Genomic DNA, 26,663 nt, shown 5'->3' on the forward strand with positions numbered 1-26,663 from the left:
AAACGGTTGGGCCTACTTCTACGTATAGTAGAAATAAAGCACGGTGTGAAAATGCGGAGAGAATCAGGAAAACTCTTCCTACTGTGGAGAGACTCCGCAAGATCTCTCGACATATCCCACATATAAGTTATGTGAGGAAAAATTGAATCACTCTTGAAAGGAATACTCCTAGAAGAAATGCTAAAAAGGGCCACGCCACGAGCCACGACTTACACGCTTCCTTGTTCATTAAAGAGCGAGAGTCTGACCATCTCATTGTCAAAACGTCTTCTAATGTGCCTATAAATTTTCGAATGAGGAAAATCATTTTCATCCTCGTAAAGACCTGATAGTGTCGCTTGAAGGGTTCTGTTACAAAACCGAAGTACATGGTTCCTGGTCTCGGAAATCTTAGAAACTAGCAGGAAATCCTCCATAGGACATAAAAAACACCTCGTTCCCCAGATTTTACACTATTCATGTGCATTTTGAAAAACCTAATTAACTTCCGACGTAGAACTTTGTCGTTTGTCAAGTCCGAATCAAAGGCAAAGACTTATTGGAATTGTTTCCATATAAATCGTACCTCAGCCGATTCTTGAAGACGGTATGCCATGAGGTTGTCTCCACGATGATAATCGACCTATCTTACTGCATGATATTTGCGACAATTTCAATATGGCCATCTTCAGTAGGGTAGAAATAACACAAATTGCCAGGCCAAGCGTTAGATTTATCACTGTACTCGATCTCGCTACAATTGGCACACCCGTTGATTAAAATCCAAAACAATTGAATCTACTATATCCAAAACAATTGAATCAAAGCAAGAAATTTTGCCGGTGGAAGCATACAAGGTTTTGGCTGGCTTAAATCTCGACACTACGACACCAGTACCCGGCACTCCATGGTGGAGAGATTGCTCAGAATTGTACGCGAAAAGGTTCTTTAGGGACTTTTTGAAATCGAATCGCCCGATTTTTTTTTTCCAAATATACGCGATGCTAAAAAAACGCAAATGAAAAACTTTATGAAAGCTGAAAAACGCGGTTATTGGCACCGGTTAGCTGACGGATTAACGAGAGAAACAATGTTTGGTCTGTTAGCAAAAGCTTACTTTCTGTATTCGATTCGGCGACATCAGCTTTGCATTTAGATCCACACTCCCAGGGCCGGCGGAAAGCGTGGATAGTATGGGTAGTAGTATCCACTCGAAAATAACCTAGTGGGTAATTACCCACTCGAAATTTTGAACCATTTCAAAAAATTTAGGTGCGCAACGCATGTATCTCGCACTACACACATTTGAAAACATCGATGTACCACAATTCCATTTGCATAAACGAACGTGATTTTATATGAATGTAATGTAAGCGTGTGCATTGCGAAAAGGGAAAGAATCCTTACTAATGGACCCCTCACCCTATGCTTTCAACCCACTCGGGCGTAAAGTGTTTCGCCGCCCCTGCACACTCCTACAATAAACATTTCGCGATGAAATGAAATATTGTATAAAAACGTAATGATTGTTCTTTAAACACAAAAATTTATCTGACAGCAAAGATGCTCGCGTTAAGCATTATAGTGCGCATATCACCGTAATGTTCGTCAGATGATGACAGCTATGCATGCTAATTATTCTGACAGTGCACAGTGGTCCCAAAGAGCAAAATAGGGGGTTTTTTAGATTGCGTCAAAACTGTTGACTTTAGCAATATGGTGTCTTTGAGAAAGTTTCTTGGAGTAGAACTCCCCTTCTTTCTGTCTTATCGGATTGATGATTAATCTCCCTAAAAGTGAGTTACGAAATTTATTTTCTCCGATAATTCAGATAGACAAATACTTACTTCAGCAAAGTTGTAGAGATACTCTTTACAAACATTTTACGTGAAGACTTCAACTGTCTATCTTTTAAGAATTTTGAGATAAGGTACATTATTTGCGAAAGGCCTTTTAAAAACAGTTTTTTCATCATAAGTTTTCTTCTAGATTTTTTCCATGATATAAATGTTCTAGAACATTGTTTGGACTATTAAACTGCATTACTTTGCCGAAAACGGAAACTTGCTATCGCTGCTATGTGTGGAGATATTCACATTTTTTGATTGAAAATAGCTCTTTTTCCAATGCCGATAACTTTTAAACGGGCAAAAACGGGCAAACCACTTTGTAAACAAATTAAAGTGCAAGAAAAGCACAACAAATGCTAGAAAAATCAGATCTCCCCAAGGCGGCCCTCTATGGAAATACTTGAGCTGAAGTTTGTCTCATTCCGTCATCAAATGTAATTGATTACTCGCCGTTTGGTTGCACTTGTGCCATTGTTATGAAGTAGGCGCCAGGGAATTGACAGTTTCCGGTATCAAGCGCATGCATTGAGTTTTTGAACAACTGTAACTTTTGACTCAAGCAAACAGAAGTTCGGATAATACTTAAAAAGCACACTTTAAAATTCACAAAAAGTTCTTAGCGAACTTTCAAGCTGCTCAAGCTTTAATAGAACTGCTTAACCCGCTATTAGAACATGAAACGTGTTGCAAAATTACTTAAAACGAGAAGCTTATGTAGTTCCTTTATATTAACTTTTACTTGCTTGGGTATGCTCAAGACGTGCTTACAAAAGTAAGAAAATTATTACGACTTTAAGCCTTTAAGTAAGGCTAATTATTACGACTTTAAACCTTTATTTCAGAACTAGCAGAAGGGGGTGGGTGTAGCGTAGTTGGTAAATCGATTGTCTTGTACGCAGCGCACCTGGGTTCGAGTCCCGACCCCGCACATAGGGGTAGAAATTTTTCATAAGAGAACCGAACCCGAAGAGGCGAATGACTTTAAGGTTAAAACCTCTATAATCGAAATGAAAAAAACTAACCGCCTTGGGGAGATCTGATTTTTCCAGCATTTGTTGTGCTTTTCTTGTACTTTAATTTGTTTACAAAGTGGTTTGCCCGTTTAAAAGTTATCGACATTGAAAAAAGAGCTATTTTCAATCAAAAAACGTGAATATCTCCACACATACTAGCGGTAGCAAGTTTCCGTCTTCGGCAAAGTAATGTAGTTTAATAGTCTAAACAATGTTCTAGAACATTTATATAATGGAAAAAAATCTGGAAGAAAACTTATGATGAAAAAACTGTTTTTAAGGGGCCTTTTACAAATAATGTCCCATATCTCAAAAACCTTAAAAGATAGATAGTTAAAATCTTCGGATAAAATGTTTGTAACGAGTATCTCTACAACATTGCTGAAGTAAGTATTTGTCTATCTGAATTATTGGAGAAAATAAATTTCGTAACTCACTATTAGCGGGATTAATCATTAAGACAGAAAGAAGAGAAGTTCTACTCCAAGAAACTTTCTCAAAGACACCATATTATTAAAGTCAACCGTTTTGACGCAATCTAAAAAAACCCCTTTTTTGCTCTTTGGGACCACTGTGCAGTGGTGAGGGCGATCTTAAAAAAGGCTGTGCTGCAAACAAACTCCCCACAAAACTTATGGTTTTATATGCGCACATAAAATGTTTCAACGAGTTTTTCAGTATTTCTTGTCAGAAAACGTTCGAAAATTGACAAATTTCTAAGAACAATGGAAGTTTAGGAATCCCAAAGGTTATCGCAACATTAAACATGTTGTCTGGTCGTGCGCCTAGTGTTCTAGCTCCAGAACTCCGTTAAACGAATCCCTTCGACCTCGTTCCAGTCCGAGATGTACGGACTATCCTCGATCTCTCCTAAATGTCTCTCAAGTACATATTTTTAAACACGACAGATATCCAAATTTAGTTATCTCTTTTCTTTTAGTTGACATGCCTACGTCGTCCTTAGCATAAATATAAAAAAATCTAATTTCAATCAAATCCTAATTACTATCTTATATTTTCAAGAAACTTAAATTGTAAAGTAAATAAATTTGTATTTGAATAAAAATGCTAAATTGTGCACATTTCAGACGCATGCATTTTGTGATTAATGTCATGCATGCATTTTGTGATTAATCTCAGGTTTTGGTTTGTTCCAAACTTTCGAGTGGGTAATTCCCCCCTCGATAATTTTCGAGTGGGTAGTACTACCCATACTACCCACGTGTTCCGCCGGCCCTGCGTGGAACCATAACGATCATCATCAAGGTATTGCTGGCAGTGAGCCTTAAGAGGTGCCATAATGACAGCTCAAAAAACTTGAAGAAAATTCCACGATAGTTATTTTTTATGGACTGGAAACATGGTCGCGGATTTCCAGCAAGATGAAAATATTCCACTTGCAAGAGGAGTTCGAAAGATGTAACCAAAACGTCAATGTAATTTTTCCAAAGTTGTGGAGGAAATCCGCAATCTGGTCCAGGATTGAAAGACGATCTGAAGCAAGAAACAGCTCATGTAATTGTCGTTCCACGACCCGAACCAATTCGATTTGTTTGCGTTGCGACCAGAATGCATCAAGCGATGACCCAGCGAAAAAATGGAAATTGAGTTAGAAGAGAAAGACTAGGCTAAATCAAGCATTTTCTTCGAGTCCCAGAATACCAGGACAGTAAGTTGAAAACCACTGTGCCTCTGTACAACTTATTCTAGAGACGTACTATACCGATTGTTCAGCTTCAATCACGAAAATGATCCAACCGAAAAGCTATTATCGATTTGCTTTCCTCCACCAATAATAACATTATGACAGGTGGAGGAAAACAAATCGTTTGTCTTACTTATAATCTCACTAATACAGTTATAGATTGGAAAGTACTCTATATCGGAAGAAATAGCTGAGCATATCATCAACTCAATGCTCAATGTTTCGTATTGTATGGTAGTACACCACTCCTCAACCACTTTCCAGCTCTTGACCAGCCTTCCGTACTTTGTCAAGCTTATCCATCATCCATAAAGTCCCACCGTTGATTTTGACACTACTCTAACGTTCGAGATGCACGTCTGTTCTCTGTGGTATGGTGACAATGGGAAAAAAATGTCAAAGGGGCTCAACGTCCAACGTCCATTGTCCAACTTGGCTCAACTCAATCGTCTCCTAAACGAGAAAGTTCATTAACATATCACAAAAGCGAATTCATGCCATCCAATGCCATGCCACACGAACCATGACACAGTCGGTGCGTACGACGCAAAAATGAGCAACAGGACGAAATGTCCCATTCCAACACCAACCAACCAACCAACCAACGAACCATCCGTCTTGACCACAGGCCGTGGCTGTGTAGGACCATGACGGCGAGAGGCCTAGTTTAACGACAGCTTAAAAGCGGGGATTAATGCTGGCTTGCCTTTTGGCTGGAAGTGCTTGGGCTGTGGAATGAAAAAAGTCACCAAATGGTGTCATGACGGCAGTGGCTTCTTACATTGACTTTTGCTGAAGAATATTCACTTCCTGTGGTTGAAGAGTATGGCAGCCTTTCGAAACAAAGTAGTGCCTATGGAGACTGCCCATAAAATAATGCAATAAAGTACCAAGGCAGCAACTTGTACAGATTCTTGTCCCGGAGAGGATTGATAGCGCAGAATTTAATCAAGGCAACCTATGAAAATTCTTCCAAAAAGCTGAAGAATAATTATTTCAGTATTTTTTCCATTGAATCTTATAAAAAACGTACAAAATAATAGCATTCTTCTACGCTTTTCCTCTTGAAGGAATGACCCATTTTGTGCGGCCTAATTCGCAATGAAACAGATGGTTTGTCTCCCAGAATCCATATCGAATACGGCTACGATCAAACCGGAGATGAAATTCTTGTTCTAACAAGCTCAACATCAGCGCAAAAATAAATTAATATCAACACCGATAAAACATTATTACCATCCGAAACAATCACCAGATGCGTCACGGGTAGATAATTGTTTACGGACTTTGCACCCAGCAGCACCCACTTCACGCACCACAACCAACCAACACGGACCGCGCCTTCAGTCTAGGAGGAAAAACCGAAGGGCAAAAAATCACAAACCGAAAAAGGACCGAAATAAACAACCCCAAAAGGCTGCGTGTAGCGAAATTGGTTTCTGCAACTGGCAGCTGGTGTTTGCTTTATGTCTACCGCACCCGCAAAGATTCCGCACTCGCGCTTGTTTTGTCTTTCGTCGAAAAATCCACCCTTGACTTGACACAGCCTTAAGCCGCTAGAAACGAAATATAGACGAGACGATATTTAGCGTTAGCGTTTCAAATTTCTGCTGTCGATGCCCGCAACAGGTTGATTTGTTTAGACGAGACCAATGGAAATTATGACGGGTGCGATCGAATTTGACGGGTTCAAAACTGTGTTGCGGGTTGGAAAATATATATGGGTAAGCAAGCTAAAAAAGGGTGCGATCCGTACCAATTTTCCATCTGGAGCGAAAATAATCAGTTATTAATAGGTTCCAATTGAAGAACCTAGAATCGGGGATAATAGTTTTTTTTTAAAGAAAAACTGGCGTAACATGTCTTTCAAAACTCTCAAAATCAAATAAAGCAAAATATTTTGTTGTTTTACATTTATTTTCATGCGCACTCTCCAGAAATGCACACACTTTCTTCAACGAATTTAGGATGTCACATAGAAAAACGTCTCCAAACTTCTGGTATTCGAGCCCTCGAGAAACTATTGGAAATTTCGAGCGAAATTTCGTGCGAAATTCCGTGTGAAATTTCGTGGAAATTTCGTGCGAAAATTCGTGCGAAATTTCGTGCGAAATTCCGTGCGAAATTCCGTGTGAAATTTCGTGGAAATTTTGTGCGAAATTCCGTGCGATTTTCCGTATGAAATTCCGTGCGAAATTCCGTGCGAAATTTTGTGCGAAATTCCGTGCGAAATTCCGTGCGAAATTCCGTGTGAAATTTCGTGGAAATTTTGTGCGAAATTCCGTGCGATTTTCCGTATGAAATTCCGTGCGAAATTCCGTGCGAAATTCCGTGCAAAATTCCGCGCAAAATTCCGTGCGAAATTCCGTGCGAATTTCCGTGCGAAATTCCGTGTAAAATTCCGTCCGAAATACCGTGCGAAATTCCGCGCGGAATTTCGTGCGAAATTCCGTGCGAAATTCCGTGCGAAATTTCGTGCGAAATTCCACGCGAAATTCCGCGCGAAATTCCGTGCGAAATTCCGTGTAAAATTCCGTCCGAAATACCGTGCGAAATTCCGCGCGAAATTTCGTACGAAAATCCGCGCGAAATTCCGTGCGAAATTCCGTGCGAAATTCCGTGCGAAATTCCGTGCGAAATTCCGAGCGAAATTTCGTGCGAAATTCCGCGCGAAATTTCGTAGGAAAATCCGCGCGAAATTCCGTGCGAAATTCCGTGCGAAATTCCATGCGAAATTTCGTGCGAAATTTCGTACGAAATTCCACGCGAAATTCCGCGCGAAATTCCGTGCAAAATTCCGTGTAAAATTCCGTCCGAAATACCGTGCGAAATTCCGTGTGAAATTTCGTGGAAATTTCGTGCGAAAATTCGTGCGAAATTCCGTGCGAAATTCCGTGTGAAATTTCGTGGAAATTTTGTGCGAAATTTCGTGCGAAATTCCGTGCGAAATTTTGCACGGAATTTCGCACGAAATTTCGCGCGAAATTCCGTGCGAAATTCCGTGCAAAATTTCGTGCGAAATTCCGTGCGATTTTCCGTATGAAATTCCGTGCGAAATTCCGTGCGAAATTTTGTGCGAATTTCCGTGTGCGAAATTCCGTGCGAAATTCCGTGTAAAATTCCGTCCGAAATACCGTGCGAAATTCCGCGAGAAATTCCGTGCGAAATTCCGTGCGAAATTCCGTGCGAAATTTCGTGCGAAATTTCGTGCGAAATTCCACGCGAAATTCCGTGCGAAATTCCGTGTAAAATTCCGTCCGAAATACCGTGCGAAATTCCGCGCGAAATTTCGTGCGAAATTCCGTACGAAAATCCGCGCGAAATTCCGTGCGAAATTCCGTGCGAAATTCCGTGCGAAATTCCGTGCGAAATTTCGTGCGAAATTCCGCGCGAAATTTCGTACGAAAATCCGCGCGAAATTCCATGCGAAATTCCGCGCGAAATTCCATGCGAAATTCCATGCGAAATTCCGTGCGAAATTCCGTGTAAAATTCCGTCCGAAATACCGTGCGAAATTCCGCGCGAAATTTCGTGCGAAATTCCGCGCGAAATTTCGTGCGAAATTCCGCGCGAAATTCCGTGCGAAATTTTGTACGAAATTCTGTACGAAATTCCGTGCGAAATTCCGTGCAAAATTTCGTGCGAAATTCCGTGCGAAATTCCTTGCACAATTCCGTGCGAAATTCCGTGCGAAAAGCCGTGCGAAATTCCGTGCGAAATCCTGTGCGAAATTCCATGCGAAATTCCATGCGAAATTCCGTGCAAAATTCCGTGCGAAATTCCGTGCGAAATTTCGCACGAAATTCCGGGCGAAATTCCGTACGAAATTTCGCACGAAATTCCGGGCGAAATTCCGTGCGAAATTTCGTGCGAAATTCCGTGCGAAATTCCGTGCGAAATTCCATGTGAACTTTCGCGCGAAATTCCGTGTGAAATTCCGTGCGAAATTCTGTGCGAAATTCCTTGCGAAATTCCATGCGAAATTTCGTGCGAAATTCCGTGCGAAATTCCGTGCGAAATTTCGCGCGGAATGCCGTGCGAAATTCCGTGCGAAATTCCGAGCGAAACTCCGTGCGAAATTTCGTGTGAAATTCCGCGCGAAATTCCGTGCGAAACTCCTTGCGAAATTCCGTGCGAAATTCCGTGTAAAATTCCGTCCGAAATACCGTGCGAAATTCCGTGCGAAATTCTGTGCGAAATTTCGTGCAAAATTCCGTGCGAAATTCCATGCGAAATTCCATGTGAAATTTCGTGCGAAATTTCGTAAATTCCGTGCGAAATTCCGTGCGAAATTCCGTGCGAAATTCCACGCGAAATTCCGTGCGAAATTTTGTACGAAATTCTGTACGAAATTCCGTGCGAAATTCCGTGCAAAATTTCGTGCGAAATTCCGTGCGAAATTCCTTGCACAATTCCGTGCGAAATTCCGTGCGAAAAGCCGTGCGAAATTCCGTGCGAAATCCTGTGCGAAATTCCATGCGAAATTCCATGCGAAATTCCGTGCAAAATTCCGTGCGAAATTCCGTGCGAAATTTCGCACGAAATTCCGGGCGAAATTCCGTACGAAATTTCGCACGAAATTCCGGGCGAAATTCCGTGCGAAATTTCGTGCGAAATTCCGTGCGAAATTCCATGTGAACTTTCGCGCGAAATTCCGTGTGAAATTCCGTGCGAAATTCCATGTGAACTTTCGCGCGAAATTCCGTGTGAAATTCCGTGCGAAATTCTGTGCGAAATTCCTTGCGAAATTCCATGCGAAATTTCGCGCGAAATTCCGTGCGAAATTCCGTGCGAAATTTCGCGCGGAATGCCGTGCGAAATTCCGTGCGAAATTCCGAGCGAAACTCCGTGCGAAATTTCGTGTGAAATTCCGCGCGAAATTCCGTGCGAAACTCCTTGCGAAATTCCGTGCGAAAATCCGTAAGAAAATTTCGTGCAAAATTTCGTACAAAATTTCTCTCGAAATTTCGCGCGAAATTCCGTGCGAAATTCTGTGTGAAATTCCGTGCGAAATTCTGTGTGAAATTTCGCGCGAAATTCCGTGTGAAATTTCGTGAGAAATTCCGTGTGAAATTCCGTGCGAAATTTCGTGTGAAATTCCGTGCGAAATTTCGTGCGAAAGTCCGTGCGAAATTCCATGCGAAATTCCGTGCGAAATTCCGTGCGAAATTCCGTGCGAAATTCCGAGCGAAACTCCGTGCGAAATTCCGTGCGAAACTCCTTGTGAAATTCCGTGCGAAATTCCGTGCGAAAATCCGTAAGAAAATTTCGTGCAAAATTTCGTACGAAATTTCTCTCGAAATTTCGCGCGAAATTCCGTGCGAAATTCTGTGAGAAATTTCACGCGAAATGCCGTGCGAAATTTCGCGCGAAATGCCGTACGCAATTCCGTGTGAAATTTCGCGAAATTTCGCGCGAAATTCCATGTGAAATTTCGTGAGAAATTCCGTGCGAAATTCCGTGCGAAACTCCTTGCGAAATTCCGTGCGAAATTCCGTGCAAAAATCCGTGTGAAATTCCGTGCAAAAATCCGTGTGAAATTTCGTGCGAAATTCCGTGCGAAATTCCGTTTGAAATTTCGTGCGAAATTCCGTGCAAAATTCGTGCAAATTTGGGGCGAAAATCCGTGCGAAATTTCGTGCGAAATTTCTCGCGAAATTTCGCGCGTAATTCCGTGTGAAATTTCGTGAGAAATTCCCTGCGAAATTCCGTGCGAAACTCCTTGCGAAATTCCATGCGAAATTTCGAGCGAAATTCCGTGCGAAATTCCATGTGAAATTTCGTGCAAAATTCCGTGCGAAATTCCGTGTGACATTTCGTGTGAAATTTCGTGCGAAATTCCGTGCGAAATTTCATGCGAAATTTTGTGCGAAGTTCCGTGTGAAATTTCGCGCGAAATTCCGTTCAAAATTCCGTGCAAAATTCCATGCGAAATTCCGTGCGAAATTCAGTGCGAAATTTCGCGCGAAATTCCATGCGAAATTCCATGCGAAATTCCGTGCAAAATTTCGCGCGATATTCCGTGCAAAATTTCGTGCGAAATTCCGTGCGAAAATCCATGCGAAATTCCATGCGAAATTCCGTGCGAAATACCGTGTGAAATTTCGCGCGAAATTCCGTGCGAAATTTCGTGCAAAATTTCGTACGAAATTCCGTGCGAATTTTCGTGCGAAATTCCGTGCGAAATTCCATGCGAAATACTGAGCGAAATACCGTGCGAAATTCCGTACGAAATTTCGAAGGCAAAGCGCTACTGTCTCTATGTATTCACAGACTGAAACATGGGGTCTCGCTCAAGCATATCGTATCGAGGTGTATACAGGTGTACACATTTTTCGTTAAAACAGACTGAGCTATCTCAAAGTGTTTGTCCGTTTAATAATAAACACTTTTTCTTCTCGCGTTGATGATGTTTGACGTATAGCCGCTGCAAGCATTCGGCTTCTAGTCTGGTCTGATTCAGATTGTCTTCGTCTGCGAAATTTCGTGCGAAATTCCGTGCGAAATTCCATGCGAAATTCCGTGCGAAATCCCGCGCGAAATATCGTGCGAAATTCCGTGCGAAACTCCGTGCGAAATTCCGTGCGAAATTCCATACGAAATACCGTGCGAAATTCTATACGAAATTCGGTACGAAATTTCGCGCGAAATTCCGTGCGAAATTTCGTGCGAAATTCCGTGCGAAACTCCGTACGAAATTCCGTACAAAATTTCGTGCGTAATTCCGTGCGAAATTCCATGCGAAATTTCATGCGAAATTCCATGCGAAATTTCGCCCGAAATTTTGTGTGGAATTCCGCGTGAAATTTTGCGCGAAATTTCGTGTGAAATTCCGCGCGAAATTCCGTGCTAAATTCCGTGCGAAAATCCATGCGAAATTCCGTGCGAAATCCCGTGCGAAATTCCGCGCAAAATTTCGCCCGAAATTTCGCGCGAAATTCCATGCGAAATTCCGTGCGAAACTTCGTGCGAAATTCTTGCGAAATTCCGTGCGAAATTCCGTTCGAAATTCCGTGTGAAATTCCGCGCGAAATTCCGTGCGAAATTCCACGGAACACGGAATTTCGCATGGAATTTCGCACGGAATTTCGCGCGGAATTTCACACGGAATTTCGCACGAAATTTTGCGCGGAATTTCGCGCAGTATTTCGCACGGAATTTCTCACAGATTCTCGCACGCAATTTCCCACGGAATTTCGCAAGGAAATTAGCGCGAAATCTTGATCTTCATCAAAATAATTTTGTTCGTGTTTCTTAGCACAATAGTCAAGGAAAACACCTTTGAAGCCCAACATGGGTGAGAATAAAGTTCGGCATGAAAGGGTTAAATGTATTTAATAAGAGATTCGAATGCTCTGCTCTAACAAAACGTATTTTTAAATGATTGTTTAATAGCAAAAAATACGATTTCCTGAATTGGGCCGTTTTACAAAAGGGATTATAACTGCTAGAGGGGGAAAAGCGCTACTGTCTCTATGTATTCACAGACTGAAACATGAGGTCTCGCTCTATTGGGGCAATATGTGTCAAATTAATGGGCCTAGCATATGTAAGAGCAAGATGACAAATTATCACTATTAACAGCGACATGCGACCTCTAGTAGTTATAATCTCTTTTGGTTTTACCGATCTGTGGTAACAGTAAAATCAACTCTCTGAGCATTAGTGTAATCTGCTATTTGACAAATTTGATCCAATGTTTTTAATTTGTTTCCTCATTTCCGTCAGACAAAGAAACGTACCTCTTGTCAATCGCAGTAATCCATTCCATCGCCATTTTAGCCGCCATCGTGTAGATATTCCACAATAACAGGCACACACGCACAATAGACGACAGGAGCTTTCCTAATTCCCAGAACACTCAATTATATTGCAAACACACCACAAAATCATCATTAATGCTAATACATATCATTATTACTGTTATGCTTCCGTTATTATGAGAACGCACATAAACACACAAACACCGGATAGAGAATAAACGTGATCCACGGCCAACACACGTTCAGCTAGCAGCCAACGCTCTTGCCGTAAAGCCGAGAGCTTTCGGGTCGGCGGTTGCTTTGTTTCCCGTTGCCACAACTATATTTGCAGCAGTGTGTTTAACCGCACCTTGTTTTCGGATTTCACTGCTACCATAAACACATATGATTTTTTCAAACGGTTTGTTTAGTTTTAATTAATGATTTTTATACTTTTGAACTAGTGGAGCTAACATTTCGCCATATCAATCCCGTAAACTTTTATTCACCTATTTTCAATTCAACGATGGAGTTTTGTTGGTTTCGACTGATATGTGTGTGTGTCTTTTCATTTCAGCTCCTTTCGTGGTTTATTGAAGTCGTTTCAAATACACTATTCCGTTGGTTTTAATCACCACCCAACTCACTCGAAACGAAGCGGAGATCCTTCGAACATCTCAATTTCAATGGCGCATTTTGGATTCCGGATTCGTTCGTATGTATGTATGTACATCCGTCCGTTCTTTGGTTCGGATCAGACGACTGACTGTTTTAGACGGTACATGTACAACTTTTGACATCGACACTAATGAGAGACCTTTGCAGCTGATGCTTCACCGAATTCTCCATCCATCCATCGTCGCCCGCCGAGATGTGAAATGGGCTAATCTACATGAAAATGTAAAACTTTTTCCCCTGCAAGCGCCGGATTGATGGACGGTCGGCCCGCTACCGGTATTCTCAGGGGATTAAAATTGTACGTTTGGTACGTTGCACGGATGCCGTCGTCGACGGAGCGTGACCAAATCTCCAAGCACCTGGCCTGATGCACGACAGTCGGTTAATCCCTGGACCGAGCGAACCGCAAACAGCTGGCTTGGAATGAAGCTATGTGTGTGTGAAAGTATATGTTTGTGTTTCTGACCGAGAGCATCAAAAATGTTAGAGTTTCATCACCAGCGACTAAGCTCATCCGTCCAGGAGTATTTGAGCAGTGGATATGTTTGCAGTTTCCAAACCGCCTCGGGCTTTCCAGCGAATGTTGTGTTTCTATTTTCGTAATTCCATCACTCTCGGGAGAATCTAGAGGAAAAGGAGATGGGAAATTTAGATGAATATTAAAAGTACTCATGTGAGAAGAAGCTGTTTGCGAGGAACAATTTTCAATTTATTTTCTAAGTTGCTGGGAAACTTAACGGGACTGATGTTTAACGAGCTGTATAAGAAATTAAAACTTATAAATGCTATCACGCGCTTGGGTAAATGGCTGCCTGATTGCAGGGGTATTTGATCCTTCTGCACTGATTTGCATTTAATGTACATACTCGAGTGGAGGCAAATGCGCAATTTGTTTACCGAAGTCGTTTGCAACCCTCTTCATTCTATCGAGCCCTTTCTAAATGTTGGTTACCATAATGCTTTCCACAATTACTGTGAAAAGCTCTATTGTTTTTAAACTTGTATATAAGAAAAAATAAACAAATTAAGTAACATCAAAATCCTGTTCCCGAATGATCTGTGCAGCAATCTTTATCACACTGAAACAATACAAAGAAACAAAAATTCGACAGGAATGTAAGAATAACTAGTCAAATTAACAAAAAAAAACCCTACAATAGTCTAATTCATCCCAGCGGCAGCGGATGTCAGAGCTACGGAAATCTCCGTAGATCTACGGATTTGAAGGTTTTCTTCGTATCTTCGGGTAGATAAAATCTACGGGAATTCAACTTTTTTAGGACGAAGTCTACGAATTTATCTCCAGGATACTTTTGAAGGCGGTTGTCACGGACCCATCAATTAATCATAAGAATCTGGAATCCGTTAAAGCACGTCAAGTGAGCGATCTAAAAAAAACCTGTTTTAATCCACCTAGAGGTGCAATTGTGCCTTTCTCATTTCTATAAACTATGATTTAATAGCTGGTTCGTACAATATACCATTATGAAAATGTCTTTCATTCTTATTACACTTGGTAAGTATATATAAGAGCACCTTTTTGCATTCATCGCGGTATCGGTTTGAATCGGAATTTTCTATGTGATCGCACTCCACAACCCGTAACTCCGGAGCCGGAAGTCGGAACTTAATATCAGTTTCCGGGGACGCAACACCTTTCATTTGAGACTAAGTTGATCAAATCGGTTTAGCCATTTTCGAGAAACCAATATAACCGTTATTCTGAATTTGGATGCTTCCGGATCCGTCGATGGTGGCCAGTGTGGCCAAAGAGACTTTGAATGACTGTTGGTGACCTAAATCTACAAATTCAACAGTTGTGTTTACATTTTGGGAAAAAATTCACCTTTTTACATTCATCGCAGAATTCGTTAGAATCGGGATTTGCTGCGTGATCGTACGTATCACCCTGTAATTCAGGAACCAGAACTCGGATCCACACAAAATTCAACAGCAGCTGATGGACCTTTCATTTAAAATCAAGTTTGTCAAAATCGGTTCACAAAATTCCGAGAAACCGATGTGGACAAATCAACAAATTTTGTTTTGTAACCATACTCTTCAACTCGTAATCTGGAACAAGATGTCGGTTGAAAATGAAATTCAATAACAACCTATGGAAATATTATACCTTTCATTTGAATCTTAATTTGTAAAAATCGGTTCAGCCATCTCCGAGAAACCGATGTGGACATTTTGTTAACAAATCCGCACATACACACACATACATACATACATACATACATACATACATACATATATATATATATATATATATATATATATATACATACATACATACATACATACATACACACATACATACACACAGATATTATGCGATCTCGGCGAACTGAGTCGAATGTTATATGAGACTCGGCCCTCCGGGCCTCGGTTAGAAAGTCGGTTTTTGGAGCAATTGCATAACCTTTCTATATGAGAAAGGCAAAAGAATAATATTTAATTAGCTTAATCAGCATGAGTTCAATGTTATCTTCATGTGATTTTATTTTGAAATGTTGGTGGAATGGGTTTGAAAGTGGAGGGAATGGGGGGTTAGTAGAGTGGGAGTGGAGGATGCGTCAGAAATCCTTCATCTTATTTCGGTATACGGGGTGGATGAAGGAAATGCGGGCGTGAGGGTGGTCCAAGGGGAGGGGAGTGATGAAGGACTTGGGTGTAAGTGCGCGGCGTGTGGGGCGGGGGGTAGGGGCGGCGACGCAATACTCAACTGCATATTTTGCCTTCCATTTGAGACTTGGTTTGAGAAAATCGGTTCAGTCATCACCGAAGAACCGATGTGACTTTAATTATGGAATATGCCCGGAATTCCGGACTTCCGGAATCGTCGATAGTGGACAATATATTCAAAGAATGTTTGATTGGCAATCAGTGATCTAGATCTGCGGTAACCATTTCAATAGTTTTTAGTCTCTGAGGTATTACGATTGTACCGATTTATATGGGAAATTTCAGTGTATCTTTACCAACACCCCTGTAACTCCGGAAGCAAGAGTCAGAACCGAATGAAATTCAGCAGCAGTCATTACTGTATTACTGTATCTTTCATTTGAAATCAAGTTTGTAAAAATCGGTAGAGAATTCGTTGAGGAATGGGTGTGATATTAGCTTAGGAACTTGGCGGGTTCCCCGGGGGCGTCATGAACCGTCATAGGTAGCCAATGTGGTCAAAGCTGCTTTGATTGATCATTAGTGATCCAGACCCGCAAACTAGAGTAATGTTACATCAATTTTAATATGTTTTACATCATTTGAACATCATGGTGGTACCAGTTTATATGGGAATTTGCTGTGTGACCGCATTCTTCAACCCGTAACTCCGGAACCGAAAGTCGGATCAACTAAAAATTCAATAGCAGCTTATGGGAGCGTTATACCTTTCGGATGAAACTAAGTTTGCGAAAATCGGTTCAGCCATCTCTGAGAAAATCGTGTGAATTTAAATGACACACACACATACACACACTTACATACACACATAGACATTTGCCGATCTCGACGAACTGAATCGAATGGTGTATGACACTCGGCCCTCCGGGCTTCCATGAAAAAGTCGATTTTTACAGCTATTGCATAGCCTTTCTTTATATGAGAAAGACACAACACTGAAGCGTAGACCTTGCATTATAAAACGATTTTCTTTAAGCTTTATTTTGGTTAAACTCACACTACTGCGTATTTTAAATTGTCATGCAAAATAAATCTTTTCGCCTATGCAAATTACTTGAGCGTTGTCAGCACTGGATGTCTGCTACGTTTAAACTGGATAGTGGCGACTTCCGAAGGCCGGTTTCCTTTTCTTCTTCGGGTAATATAGAAAAGGTAAAAGTAACTGTTTTGTCGTTCGCTTTGCGCGTGCTCGGGCATAATCAAAAAGCACACTGAATATCACTACAGTTTTCTTTGAAATAGACTTTGGCAAACTCGCCTCTTTGGTGTCGGTAAACGATCGATTTTTTTTATTTCGCAAATCGAACAATTTATGCAACGATTCGAATTTTTTTTATTTTTATGTCATTTTTTGACATATTAGAGACTACGAAAATGCAACAAAATAAAATTTTGCAAACCTGTCAGAGGAAAGCATGGCGGTTTAAAAAATATTTATATCGGACCAATACTTTTATAAAAAGTTTTAATTAGCCACAGTTTCAACATCAATGGAATTATTGTCTTTTAAACGTCGTCACTGTTTTTTTTCTGGCCTTTAAAAATTTAAAAGTTAAAATATGTAGTTTCAAAAATTCGAAATCTATTTCCTTTGCAACTCATTCCCCAAAAAACAGCTCCATTTCGGGCTCGAGGTTTGAGAAACCCCTTAACACGGTGAAACTATCTCGTCCAATGGGTCATGGATTGAGTAATCCAGCGTCACTAGAACCTGCTAGTATAGCCCAGCGACGTCTTTCAAATGAGTTTCATTGCATAGCTCATGTCGTAGACCGCGATCGGAGGCTTGGAACTGTTCAATGTCCCAAGAAGAAAATGATTCAGGGTTAGCCCAGAAGACCGTTCGTCGTCTTTTGGCAATTCTGCAAGCACATCTCTCAGCAGCTGATCAGTCACACCTGGTTATCATAATAATGAAGACCCTCAAACACGTCCAATTCATACGCACACCGCGTATGAATTGGACTTTTTTGAGGGACTTCATTATTATGTGAACCAGGTGAGTGAGGAGAAGCGGACGATAAAATGGTTTCGGTTGTAATGAAGTGTTTAAACATCTTCTCCTGATTCGTTTGCAGCAACACTTCCTTCACTTTCTTCCGTGACTGGCACTGGTTCCACGTGCACTGACTCTTTCATTTGGAGTAACTTGATGAAGTTTCGGATGGCGAGATTATACGAGTCTGTTGTGAGACTGTGAGTTTCTCAGTTCTACGACCGACAACCACAGACATTGACCCAAAGTAATCGATGCCGATAAAGTTCAGGTGACATAAAACTCTCAATCACGTAGGCCGAAGACCACACATTTCAGCAGCAGTCTAACAGTTCGAGCAGCGTTGACAGCCCACGAGCCCACAACGATATGCAGAACGGGGATGAGGTACGTAGAATCTGCGGGGAACTTCGCTGAGTACGGCTTGGTGGACTGCTACTGGATGACGTTTCGGCGACAGTATCGAGTGCTTCGTACTATCAGGAATCAGTAGCAACTGGCTCCAATGGTACCCTTCCCATGCTGTTCGGAGATTTGGCACTGCCGTGATTGGGTTTTATCATAATTTTTCTGATGGGAAGGATTAGGGAAGTGGTAATGTTAGGGATAAGAATAACGACACAGAGAACATAGACAGTACGAAAGGATTCTTCACACCCAAGGGGAACAAAAGACACTTCTCGATGAATGGGTATATCAACATCCCCGAGAGGGTATTGAGATAAGAGAATGACAACACCCCCGAAGAGATATTGTTATTCGAAGCCGGCTTAAACCGATTTAGGTTTAAAAACTTTCACCATGAATTCTTGACAGATAATTTATAATCCGTTTGCGTTAGGTATTCCACAGATCAATCGTCGATACCGCAAAAATATTGCTGTATTTTTCTGTATTCAATTTGGTTTTCAGAACTTCTCAGCAAGTTACCAAGGATTGAACAAAGATAATGGAAGTCTAGCCTCGTCAAAACATCAGTACTGTTCAAGCTTTCCTTGGGATTCCACGCGATATAAAAGAATACCTCATTCTGGTGAAGGCTATTTGGTTCGACTATAAAACGAAAGTCCCCTGCTCTCCCACCTCCTCCAATTTCTGTATCAGCTAGGTACAGCTTTGTTCATTATCCGGAGAGCCAAACCAAATGATTCCTTATAAACCAAACCCACTGAAACTGTGGATGAAGTTAGAAAGAAAGAAAGAAAGAAAAGAGACACCAGTCTCTTTTCACTCTTTTAACAGATCATTCTTCAACGCAATCGAAATGTGTCATTTCTCCAACCTTGCTTGCACTCGATAAGTATTGAGACTCGCAGACTCTATACAATGAGCCGAAGCATTGCTCGAGTGAGCTTTTTTCGATTGTGCTTTTGTCTTTGATTTTTATCAAATATTGTACCCATTTTTGAGGGATTAGAAGAAGCACGCTTCTCGTTGTTGTGGATTGTGCGATCTATAAGCCCTTTCCTATGGTGTTGTTATTTTAATAATTAATCTCCCTTAAAGTGAAATACATTTACCAACTTTCTTACAAGTGCATATTTTAAAAGTATATCTTTGGCAAAGTTGTAGAACAAGCTTTTGCTAATAACTTTGATGAAGGTACAAAGTATTTATCTTTAATATCTTCCACATTATTGCTGGTTGTTTGTGTATGACTCCTTTAAAACCAATTCATTAATAAAACTTTCGAAATACCATTCTGACAAGTTCTATTGGTTCAGTAATAAGCTTATAATTATCAAAATGAAAAACTTTCTATATTGCAAAAATGGCTTATCTCGTGTATTTTCAAAGTAACTTGGCAATTAATGAAAAACAAAGTGTTTCAAATGGTGATTGGTTGTTAACGGGGAAACGGCTGAGTTTACGTCAATAGTGTATTCGGACTACTTATCAAAAATATCAAGGTTTGTCATTTTCTGCTATGATTTTCGCGATTAATCCTCCTGTACGTGAATTTATTTGGTAAAAAAAAATTATCTATCGTCTTTGGAAAAGTTGTGAAGATTGCTTTCACGTTGAATTATAGCTCGTTATGCTTGGGTGACCCCCAAAATTATTTTTTTGTGAATATCTTCTCAATTATCATTCCTATTGTTTTCTTATATTCCACGAAGTTATTTCAATCGTCAAAATACACAATTTTTATTAACGCATATTTTTTCTTATGTCGGCCATTTTCGAAAATATTTGACATTTTTTGAAAAGCAATAGTTTTTTTTTTCAAATCATCTATAACTCTACTGGAGACAACGAGAGACAAGTGAACTCTATTGAATTTTATAGTTTTGATGTAGTATTTCTAATTGCAGTTAGAGCTGGCTGCCCTTTTTTGTCCACTCAAAAGCTATTGCTTTTAAAACTTTTGCTAGTTTTACCAAAAATTACCCAATAACTTCTAAGTCGAAATAGATTGACCAATGGTTTCCTCTAGAAAGATATGTATCTTGATAAAACGAACAAATTTCTTGAACATGTTGAAGCTTTATCTATGATATTTAAGAAGTTATGATGAATAATAGCTGTTAAGGGGTCATTCGCAAACAACGGTCAATAACTTCGAGTCTAAAGATGTTCGCAAAAACAAGTTCTCTGAAATTTCTGAAAAGTTCATCTTGTTTTTAATACTTTGCTAAAATATTGTAGCCAATGTATCACTTCAGGGGGGATTATTCACTGCACCTATATGATCAAAATAAAGGTCTTGGATCATCGTAAAACATCCCAGAAGACATAATTGCTGTACGCTTTACCATTTTCGCGTGAGTAATTTTCGCACGTTTTTGATAAAAAAAAACACTGCAACGGTTTGATTAAAAAGACTAGGAAATTACATTCTAGCAAAGTCCACACAATTAAATCGAATTTTGTACTACCACTGATTCAAAAATGAACCATTACACAGTAGAGCTGCAAAAAGGTCATCTAGACGTTTAAATTATGAAAAACGACGTACTCATGATCAGAAAACGACGGTTCGAGTTCGTTGGGTACGCACCAGTTTCCTAACTCGTGTAAGTAATTCCGTCAAAGCAGAGAGTTACATCTAACATCTCTCCTCTGCCAGGTCGTGCAAATGCTGGGCGATTTCCTACATTACATTTGTACTACTTAAGTATTTCATGAATTCGGTGCCTCTCATATTGATATTTGAGCTGCCCCAAATTATGTGGTAGGCATTAAGGGGGTCCTCTTATATAATTGTGCAAAAAGTACCTAATGTCTGATAATTTTTTTTTTGAAGAAATAAAAGACGAATTGCGACCTATATTTTACCCGCAAATGAGGTCGGTTTACAAAGCGCATTTTGCTGGAGCCGCCATTTTTGACACCTCGCATCCGAAAATTTTTATTTTATGGATGAAATTAATATAATAAACATGAACATTTTGCAGAATACCGCACATGTCTAAGTCATTTACTGCTTCAAAAAAAATTATGAAGCGTTAGGTACTTTTTGCCACAAATATATAAGAGGACCCCTTTAATGTCACTGCCGATTATGAGTGAAAACCCATTTCTGACATAGTATAATACAACTTTTTTTTAAAATCATCAGAAGTTGATGATTCATTATGTGGCAAATATGCCGAACAATGGACGTATTTCCTGCTTATGTTATCGACAGTATTATTAACTGTAACAATATAAATATAACGAGTTGTGAGACCGGATATAAGGCATGCGTCAATAGCACTATTCACAAGCCACGAAGACAGATGAGTATTGGGGACATAAGCATCATTTGAATCTTTCGATTTTTCTATTCTATTCTATTAAAATCCTTACACAGCCAGTATTGAAAAGCATCCTGGAAAACACTACAGTTATTTTGTTGTGATTTTCTTGTCAATATTAATATTTGAAGCATATTTTCATATGTCGCAAATATTAGAACAACCAGGTCTACTTGGGTTTGAAGATTGATAGATGACAATTAAATTATTAATTTTATTAACGAATTGTTTTGAATCTTAAAGCAGGAAGAAACGAGGACAACCGTACCGACCATTTCAGTTTAAAGGAGATATAATAAATCGTCGGGAATGAGTTGGCTAAGGAGGTTAATGTCACTCCTTTGGACCTTTGGGATGGGACTGAGGTGATTACACCTTACCGTGGCTGCTAAGCCTCGGTTAAAGCGCCTTTACTCGCTCGTAGTGGTGGGGCAAAACAGACTGTCTTGATTAATTCTATTGATTCATCCTTATAGGAATATCTCGCGCATGGAAACGCAAATCTAGCAGTCAAACGTTGAGATACGTTCAGCTAGCTGAAGTATCATTTGAATCTCACGATTTGCGTAGAAACAAACGTCCACTGCGTCAGAGATTCGCGTAACACAACAAGGGTAAGACCCAGGGCAGCCGAGAGGGAAGGGGGCGGGGTGTCCCCTCCCCCATCCGGCCCGCAATTGTGGAGGGGTCCCGGACTTTTAACGGAGGAAATGATTCTGTCAAATATTATTTTAATAACAATGAAAATACAATTAGAGTTTCAATATTGGTATAATTAAATTTCCTCCAATTTCTATCATAAAGTTAATTGTACATTACAATATAAAGCTTATACTGCATGAAAGACTAAGCAAAAGAAAACTTAGAACTCAAAAACTTTTAACGCGCAGTGGACAAAAAGATGTGATGGACATTAGTCAAATTGCGATTTTTTATCTTTTCAGGACGATATCACTTCTATTTCTACTTATTTCAATCCATTGTTGCTGTTAAATGAATCATAGAAGAACCTATTAGAAAGAAGATCAACACTCAGCAACCTGCTTTTAGAATGCTCTACTGGTCGAATAGGATCTATAAAAAATTCTGAGTAATACCGCAAATCAAGAAAGGTCATGAAAATATATGATAATACACGAAGAAAACGGTTCATAGTAATTTTTCATATTCACTTGAAAAGTTTTATTCAAATACGACAACCCGGAAATTTTTGTCATCTTTAATTAACTCTCTCAATTAAATTGATTTTTCTCCATTTTCTGCTCTTGTTTCACATTTGCTTCTTTTGTTTATGTTTAAATTTCATCCATGTTTTCTATTCTTTCTATTTTCTTCATTCAATTTCTTTTACTTTTTTCATACTTTGCCCCAAATTTTCTTTTTTATATGTTTACCATTTTTGCTTCTTTTTTAAAATTTGTCCTATTCTTTGCATTTATTCCATTTTTTCAATTATTTTCATCTTTTCACGTTTCTTCTATTTTTTATTTTATCTATCTTTTATTCGTTCCTTTTGCATTTGCTTGTTTAATTGATTTCATTAAATTTAATCAATTTATATAACTAAACTTTTATTTCCTAATATTTCTTTGTATTCTTTCACATCCTCCAAAAAAAACATATTTTAATATTTCGCCATCCGCCTTTTTTCGATATTATATTTTTCATTTTGGGCTTCTCTTATTTGCTTTAAAATATTTTTTTTTATTTCTATCGTTGTAATTTTTTTATGCTGTGAAATTTTCTGTTCACCATTTATCAGTTTTCAAATTTATACTTTTCATTTGAATGGATTTTTTCCAATATTCTCCCATTTTTTGTTTATTGGTATATTCCATTACCTGAAGTGTTTTTCGTTTCTACCCATTTAAACAATTTTGAATATCACGTTTTCTATTTTGTTACTTCTTTTCAGTTTATTTTTCCTACTATTTTATTTTGACCTTTATGCGTTTAATTTTATTCTAATTTTACTTTATATTGGTTTATTCATCTTGTAACTCATTTATTTTTCAAGTTTTCTTTTGTTTTTCTTTATGTTAATATTCCTGTTTTCCCTTTTTCTTAATTTTTACCCATTTAAAATATTTTGATCTAACATGTTTTCTATGATTTCACTATTGTTTCATTTCAATTTTTTCTTCAATCTATTTCGTCCATTTGTTCCCATTTATTTTATGTCTATAAGTTTTTTTTAAATAGCTTGTCCAATTTTGATTTTTTTATTGTTATTGTATCCTTATCTTTTTATTCCATTTGTACTTTATCATTTCTTCTATTTACAAACTTTTTTAACATTTTCTTGATTTCATGCTTTCATTTAATTTGCGACTAATTTGTATATTTCAAATATTTTGAATAATTGTTAATTTCACGTCTAACGCCATTTCTATATTTGTTTATACTGGTCTTTTTTTATATTTTTTGTTGAATTCATTTTTCTCTCTTTTGCCATTTCTACTGTTTTCCATGCTCATGATCTTTTATTTTTCATTTTGTTATTTACTCGTTTTTCACTATTACACACATTTTGCAATATCTTTCTATTTCTTCAATGTTTCTAATCTCCTTTTCCATTTCCTGCGTTTAATTTGATTAAATCTGTTTTATTTTGCTATTTCTTCGAATTGTTTACATACATTCTAATTTTTCCATTGTCTTGATTTTGTCTTTTTTCTCTTGTTTCTCTTTTTTGCGATTTTGTTTGGGGCCATGCATAAATGATGTAGCATTTTGGGGGGTAGGGAGGGTATACCAAATTTGTGACGAAGTGCGACGAGGGGGAGGGTAGGGTCAAAAGTTGTGCGACGTAGCATTAATTTTAAAACCCATTATTTAGAGAAAACAATTTATTGATCCTCCATTCCCAAGAGAAATGAATTTAAATTCAAACAAGTTACTTTTGATGCGGATTTTCATGAGGTAAATTTTACGATTCGTGGAATCACAATAATACGAAAAGATTTTGTATGCGGATTTAACTTGCTGCATTAGTTAGCTAATGTTGCTAACTTGTCTTCATGCTCTCCTTGACATATAAAATTCAAAACAAAACTATCAACACTATATTTGTCATGAAATGGGTTTATTTTGCATAAAATTTGCTGTTATAATAAAAATGTTGATAAAAATCGTCAAACATTTTGAAAGGACATGTATTTAAAATAATTGAAAAACATATATAATTTTTTTTCATCACCCGGGCGCTGTGCATGGGACGAGGGGGAGGGGGTAGGTAAATGCAACGTTATTTACGAGGGGGGGGGGGGGTTAGAATTTTATGACCAAATGCTACGAGGGGGGAGGGAGGGGTCAAAAATCGCAGAAAAAAAGCTACGTCATTTGTGTACGGCCCCTTTTCTATTTTTGATACTTGTAGGTTTCTGACTATTTGCATATTATTAATCTCTTTCCATTATTTTAAATGTCATTTTATGGCTTTCTTGTTTTGTTTAATTTTATCTATTTATTAGTTTTTCCTCGCTTGTTTCTTTTTTTTTCTCTCATTTAATTCTACCTCCATTGAATGTTCTTTTTGTTTTTATTACACTTTATTACATTTCCATTTTGCTACTATTTCCGTAATTTGTGAATAGTAATAATATTGTACCAAATATATAAGTGAAGATCTCGCACTAATCACCTGAATCATTTTTTCTTGAAACCAAAAAAATCAGTAACAGTATCGAACACATTAGAAGTTGTGTTTTCAGAGACTGATACCGACATCTGGATAAATCTGGATAATTATGAAAATATAGATATATCGGCTACTTTCAAAGCCACTAAAAATTTCATAGAGAGGTTTTACTATCATTTGTCTGCGTGCAGAAAAATGCCTTTTAATTTGACATTTGCTGCTTCAGTGCAGTAATAAAAGTGTCGTTCAAGCAAGAGAATCAACATAGAGAAATTTTGCTCGCGTACAGCCTATATTCGAATTACTTGCACGCCAAGTTAGCGAAACCGTTAAAGGTCAGCAAATCAACTGTCAACAGTCCGGAGGAACAATGGCCGATATTTTCAAGCATATGAAGCTGTCGAAATTCACACAGAAATATCCGGTTTGGCAGGCTTTCTGTACCTGTGGTTTGAAAAGCGACATTTTCATTTCGACCGAGCCGGTCAACAAGGAAATTTAAGTGACAGAGTGCATGCAAAAACATCTGCTACCTGTCATGAAGCAACATGATTCCACGCCATTTTAGCCGGATTTTGAATGCTGTCAAAAAAGGACATGTAGTGGAATAACGCCGACAAGGTTCTGGTGGTGCCCAAGGACAATAACCCTCCCAACACACTAGAGCTCGGTCCAATCGAGGGCTATTGGTCCATTGTCAAGCGGAACCTGAAGAAGATCCAAAATTGTTGAAGTAAACTGACTGTGGCGAAAAAAATGGACGAGGTTGCTGTACAGAGTTTGATGGCAATAATTAAAAGATGGTTCTTTCGTTACTGTTTCTGTATTTTATACTATTTGAACTACTAAAAAAATAATAAAAAAAATTATCATCGTTGTTTGACCAAATTTTGATCATAGACGACGCCGATGGTTGAGTGGTAAGCGTGACCGGCACTCAGTCCAGTGGGTCTGGTTTCAATCCCAGCTGAGGTCTTTTTTATGTGGCGACGACATTTAATTAGCAAAGGACTGGAAGGTGTGAAATATTTTTCAATATTAAGAGCCATAGTACTCAAGGAAGAGCAAGGAGTTGAAGGGAGAATGTTTAAAAAAGCGTCGAATAGGGTCATATGATCAAGCTTAGAGTTTCCGGGAAACTTAACCCTTTGTCTTCTACCGCAGGAGTCAGGATATTTTGGCATTTAAAATGCGAATCACTTGAGTCTGCGGCATGCCCGAACAAGCGTAAAGTCACTTAGTGACTTATACTGTTGGAACCGCAGCCGAGGTCGTTGCGATGTTCTGAGATAAAACTCTGTCTCACATTTTTCTTCGTAAGGAAAGTAGAGTCGTTGTTCCCGGTCCATGTGTTGATGAATCGATATCTGGTTGTGGAGTCACTTCTCTAGTTTCGGTGATAGGCACAAAGTGTGGACAGAGACCGACGGAAAATAGACGAGAAAAAAATGACCATAACACCTTTTGAAATGAAAAAAGTCATTCAAATTAACAGCACTAAGTGTATTCTCCTAGGGACCATCCATAAATGACGTAGCATTATATGGGGGAGGGGGAGTTTTGTATTTTGTGATGATGTGTGACGACAGGGGGGGGGGGGGTAGGGCGTCATGTCATGCTACGTAGCTT

The 26,663-nt window shown here is 39.0% G+C and overlaps 1 protein-coding gene across 1 annotated transcript in view; it reads right to left on the bottom strand.

The window, feature by feature from the left end:
* The window catches only part of LOC131688324 (rap guanine nucleotide exchange factor 4-like), a 491,347-nt gene extending 477,760 nt beyond the window's left edge, over nucleotides 1-13,587 (bottom strand). Inside the window, exon 1 of the mRNA XM_058972527.1 lies at nucleotides 12,290-13,587. Coding sequence (XP_058828510.1) covers nucleotides 12,290-12,336 — 47 coding nt within the window. The 5' untranslated portion in view covers nucleotides 12,337-13,587. The remainder of the gene's footprint in view (nucleotides 1-12,289) is intronic.
* Between the last annotated feature and the right edge of the window lie 13,076 nt (nucleotides 13,588-26,663).

The sequence above is a fragment of the Topomyia yanbarensis genome, chromosome 3, assembly GCF_030247195.1.
Source record: "Topomyia yanbarensis strain Yona2022 chromosome 3, ASM3024719v1, whole genome shotgun sequence".
NCBI lineage: Eukaryota > Metazoa > Arthropoda > Insecta > Diptera > Culicidae > Topomyia > Topomyia yanbarensis.